Genomic DNA, 5,562 nt, shown 5'->3' on the forward strand with positions numbered 1-5,562 from the left:
GTAGGAAAAATATAGCAGATGCATATTTTCTTTTTTTAAATTATGTTTAGTTAGCCAATATATAGTACATATTTTCAAAAGATATTCTCCTAAAATAAAGCAAGGAAGCAAACAGAGAAATCTAATTTCAACGTTCAGATAAGAATAGAGATGTGGATTTTGAATACCAATTTTAGTATATTTATTTCATCACAAGCACTAAAATGATAGAGATAAAATGCAAAGTAAACTCTCCCTACACACATTGTCCATTATACATAAAGTTAGACTTTGTAAAAGCATATAGAAATATACACATAGGAGGGCCAGATGACATATACTGTTTTATAATCTGGGTCAGGGTTTTTTGGTTTTGTTTTCATTTTAGTCAAAAAACATATTGTGGTTGTCTTTCCATGTCAATGTATACAGAGCTCTTGCACTGTTTAATGACTTTATAACCTTCCGCTACATACGTGGGGCATAATTTATTTAATTTACCCCATATTGATCTAGGTTTTTTCTACTTCATAATTAAGAGTTATACAAAAAATGTCCTGGTCATGCTTGCTTCCTTTCCTGGCTCTTTTCTTAGGATTACTTTCTAGAAATGGAACTGTAGCAATTAAGTGACATGTATGATTTAAATTTTAATTTAAATATTTTAATTCACTTCAGAAAGGAGAAATTAAATTAAATTTATCCCCGATATATATGAGCATGTTCAACTCTTATGAGGGTGTTTAATTTCCCACACTCTAATTAAGGTTGGGCACCTAATATTTGCCAATTTGATACATGAAACTGTATTATGTTTTTAATAGCATTGTTTATTTTTCATGTATTTGGCATTTCAATGTATTTATTAGTCATTTGATTTTCCTTCTGTAAAACTGCTACTGACTTGTTTAGTGTAATGTTTGTCTATGTCTTAGTGTTTTGTCAAAGTCTTCTATGTTTTTAAAGCTATTAACATTTCTTCATCATGTATACTGCCAATAGTTTTTTCAATGTCTTTTTTTCCTTAACATGGCTTTGTTTCCTTTTAAAGTTTAAAAAATTCATGGCTCAGTCAGTTAAGTGTCCAATTCTTGATCTCAACTCAGGTCTTGATCTCAGGGTCATGAGCTCAAGCCCTGCACTGGGCTCCACGTTGGATGCAGAGCCTACTTAAAATAATAATAATAACAATTAATCAATTAAAAAATACATTTCTTAAAATAAATAAATAAATAAAGTTTAAAATTTAAATTGAGTGAATGAATCCCTGTGGGTTTTCTGTTATAATTTCATTCACGAAAAATTATAAAACCTATATTTTCTTTAATTTATTTTTTAATTTGGAAGAGATCAGTTTTGATCTTATGAAATACATGAAGCAAGATGCTTACCAATATTTTTCCAGAAAGTTAAATACCACATCCACATTTCTTTTACAACCCATCCTTTTCCCATAAACTTACAACACAGTGTTATTTTTTATCAGGGGCAATGTATAAACTTTGGATAGTGTTTTTTTTTTTTTAAAGATTTTACTTATTTATTTATTTGAGGGAGGGAGAGAGAGAGAGAGGACACAGGTGAAGCAGGGGAAGGGCAGAGGGAGAAGCAGACTCCAAGCTGAGCATGAGCCCAATGCAGGACTCGATCTCACGACCTGAGTCGAAACAAAGAGCGGATGCTTAACAGACTGAACCACCCATGAGTCCTTGCATAGTGTTTAATAGAAATAAGATGACAGAAAATTTCCTCCATCATGACTTGAAGATAAAATAACCAACCTCCTGTGATGAGAAGACTGTCACATCAAGCTATAATCACCATGAAAGAAATTGTGTTGTTTGCCCACGATGATTCCCACATTTACAGAAGATTCCCCCAAAATGTAAAATACGAGTCTTGTCCTGAGTTTGAAAGAGCTGCTGTATATGGTTGAGAGACCTCTTAGAAGCTCCAGGAAACTGGCCCCCAAGAAACAGGCTGCTCAGATGAAAGCAAAGTTAACCCAGTCTAGTGAAAGGCAGGGGGGAAAAGACATTAACAGGGAATATGGGACCAGGAAATCTTTGACAGTGAGAGAAAGGTAAGATACGGGAGGCCTGGAAGAGGAAGAAAACAACTGGCAAGGCAGGGAAGTGCACAGGTTGAAGGAACCTCGTGTCGACCAGTATTCAGTAAATACATGTCTGTCAAATGCTTTGAGATGTTCACCTCACTGACAAAGTAACAGCGTAAAGATTATGCTCTTAAAATTGAGATACTGTTTCTCCTCCATCATTTAAAATATCATTTTAGTGTACTGTATTTCATATCATAAATATTAGGAAATGTCCACCATATCACCATATCAATGGCAATTTTTTCAAATGATCAATGTGGGCTAATTTAGAAATTAAATTTAGAGTCCATGAACTGTCTTTTCATGTTTGGCCACTTATTATGAGTTTTAATGTTCTCCTAAACCCAGGGTAAAATAAGCATAAATCAAAGAATTTAGAGCAGAGTTACAATAACCAAAACAACTAAATAGCTCATAAACATATGCAGGTGTCATAAACCCCAAAGAAGAATCAGTGAATGAAACCACGGCATGCGGTAATCATGAGACCCAAAATGCTACACTGTGACACCCAGGCTATCAGCCACTTTTCTCTCTCTCTCTGAGTCGTCCTAGTCTTGCAAGTCCCTGAAAATGATTCTATTTTTTGTATTAATATTTTTCATCTCTTTAGACTGTTTTCTAGCCACAAGAAAAATATTACCATACAGAACCACCTGTACAGAAAGCTAAATGTGAAAAACGAGAGAGATTCAATCAATATCCAAACTTGATTGATAGCAAGTTCGCAACCGTCTATGGAACAGAAGGCACTTACTGATTCCTTCATCCCACCCATTGTAACAAGAGGCAGGATCCAGATGTTGAGGCACATACACCGTGCAGACATCAAACATAATAACTGCTGCCCCCCAAATTTTCCCTTGGGGAAACAAGCAAAGCCAAGCCAAAAAAGAGAAAAAAAGAAAAAAAAAAGAAAGCAAAACAAACAAACAACGCAACAGCCCTGTGAGAGCTAATTGCAGAGAAATGTTTGACAAGTAGGAGCGAGTACAAAATTTTGTAAGGAAAAGAGGGAAGAAAAAAAAACCAAAGATGTTTTCAGGTTATAAAGGGAAGAAGAATCAATGGGACAAAAGAGCAAAAGGGGGTAAGGGAAGTGTGTGCAGGGAATGAGTGAGCTCTGCAGCAGCGAACAAATAGGGATTTGACATTTACTAGTCGTGTAAATATTTTTTGAGAATTGACAAGGAAGTGCACACTTAGAACTGGAAAACCTTGATTTATCCTGTTAAGTCTGAATTGCAATTTCTTTTCTCTTTATTAATAGTCTTATTTGATTTTTTAAAACTCATTTCATTTGGAAATTGTAAAGATTTCTTTAACTTCCCCAGTCCAATTGCTTACATTTGTTCGGAGAACAAATTCATGGTGGCTGAACGGTCCTTGAACACCGAACCACTCACGATAACTTTGATGGCTTTCCTGAACCACGGGTAAAATAAGGCATAAATCAAAGGGTTCATGGCTGAATTATAATAAGCACACCAGCAGCAAATCTCATAAATATAGGCAGGGGTTATGAAGCCCATATAGGCATCAACTAATGAGTCAATACTGTATGGTAACCATGAAATCATAAATGCTACCACCGTGATACCCAGCGTTTTAGCGGCTTTTCTCTCTCTCTTGGCCACTCTGGATTTGTAACTCTCTAGTGACGAATCTGTTTTGCCTCCAGTATGTTCAATCTTTTTAGCCTGTTGTCTGGCCACAAGAAAAAGACTGCTATAGAGAATTATCATAATAAGGCTAGGTATAAAGAAGGATAGAAAATCTATCAACACCCAGTTTTGATTTACAACTGTCTGACACCCTCCTACACAGTTGAGGGCACGAGATAATTCCTCCAGCCCATCGTCATAGACACCTGTGTAGAACACGGCACCACTGTATGCAAGGGGCAGGATCCAGGAGACGCTGATGCAGATCCCAGACACAGACACCGTACACTTGGTAGGATAGACCAGAGGGTCAGTGACGGCCATGTACCTGTCGATGGAGATGAAGCACAAGTGGAAGAGAGAAGAGTAACAGAATGCCACGTCGCAGCACGTGTGGAAGGTACAGAAGCTTGGCCCAAAGTACCAGCAGCTCTCCACGGACCTGACCATGCTGAAGGGCATGACGGTCACCCCCACCAGGAAGTCAGCACAGGCCAGGGAGGCCAGGAGGAAATTGGTTGGAGAGTGCAGCTGCTTGAAGTGCAGGATGGAAATCACCACCAGGAGGTTTCCAAACACAGCCAGCACAGCCCCAAAGCCAAACAGCGTGTAGAGAATGAGCCGGGGTCCAGGCGAGTAGGGAGCTTTCAGGCAGGATCCGGTCACGTTCGGGTAGCAGAGCTGCTGGGCCTCAGGGGGGGACGAGTTGGTGCTCATGGTGCATGTGGAGAATTCTGTCCTTCTTGATTTTCGCAATGAATGTAGGATTCTGCTTTTTAATACTCCTGAGGAGAAAAACATAAGGACACCAGGACACCTGAAGACATTATCAGATATTCTTACTAATGTTTTTTTCAGTTTCCCATTTATTATTATAAATCTCAAATGTTTCCTATAACAAAATAAAATTGAACAAAAGTTATATCGTACGAGATTACTGGGGGTTAATTTCAACTAACAGATGCTTGGTTCCTTTGAAATAGGACAAAATTCCGTTTTAATCATAAATATATGCTATTTTTACCTCTAGAATTCCTCTTCACAACAGCGTCCGATATGGGATATAACTGTGAGGTTGAGGGATCACCTCCTCTTTATCTCTGTGTTGTCTGACCTGCGTTCCTGCCTAAGACATAAATAAATGCCATCAATGGGAAATTTCCTGCAGGGATTCCCTGTAGTGCAAGGTGTGAACTTGGAAGATTATTTTCAACAGTGATTATTAGGAAAATGTATTCTACAAAACAACCCTTTGCCTTAAATTATCTTAGCCATTATGTTTCTTGGGTCCAAGATTTCTGTTTTCTTAGACTTGAATGTTTCCCCTCCTCTCAGTCCTGATGTAGTCACCTCACTGGATTGTTGTGCAGAAGTTCAATAGAGTGTCAACAGTGAAAGTGAAAACTTGGCTTTTTCTCTCCCGTTGGGTGTCATTTGTGCATCTGCACCGACTACCAACAAACAGAAGAGGGAACACACATGAAGGATGGCTTGAGATTGGTGAACGACATCACACACAGGCATTAAAAAACAACGTGGTATTTCGACACACCAGCGTTTCTGAGGTGCTATGACTGTCAGTGCTGGTAGAAAGGAGATCAGTTCTCCTCTCAGGCATTGTCTCTGGAAGCAGATCGGGGATGCCTCTCTGTCCACGTGACAAATGAGCCATGAGTCCTCTGACGACACACATTTATGGTTCTAGCTGATAGAATTTCCGTTTCCAGTGCTAAATGAATTCAAATAAGGAATAATGAGCAGAAAGCTGGAAAATGGGAACACGATTCCTTAGTCATTTCC

General features: G+C 38.3%; 1 protein-coding gene across 1 annotated transcript; it reads right to left on the reverse strand.

Moving 5' to 3' along the window:
• Positions 1-3,441: 3,441 nt before the first annotated feature.
• LOC113259353 (trace amine-associated receptor 6) lies at positions 3,442-4,479 on the reverse strand. Its single transcript, XM_026504670.3, has one exon. It carries the CDS (start codon positions 4,477-4,479, stop codon positions 3,442-3,444), a length of 1,038 nt encoding a protein of 345 aa, XP_026360455.1.
• Positions 4,480-5,562: the final 1,083 nt, after the last annotated feature.

This window comes from Ursus arctos, unplaced genomic scaffold, assembly GCF_023065955.2.
Source record: "Ursus arctos isolate Adak ecotype North America unplaced genomic scaffold, UrsArc2.0 scaffold_13, whole genome shotgun sequence".
Lineage (NCBI taxonomy): Eukaryota > Metazoa > Chordata > Mammalia > Carnivora > Ursidae > Ursus > Ursus arctos.

Excerpts from the sequence above, each read along its gene's own strand:
- LOC113259353 (XM_026504670.3), bottom strand. The coding sequence starts at position 4,479 with ATGAGCACCAACTCGTCCCCCCCTGAGGCCCAGCAGCTCTGCTACCCG.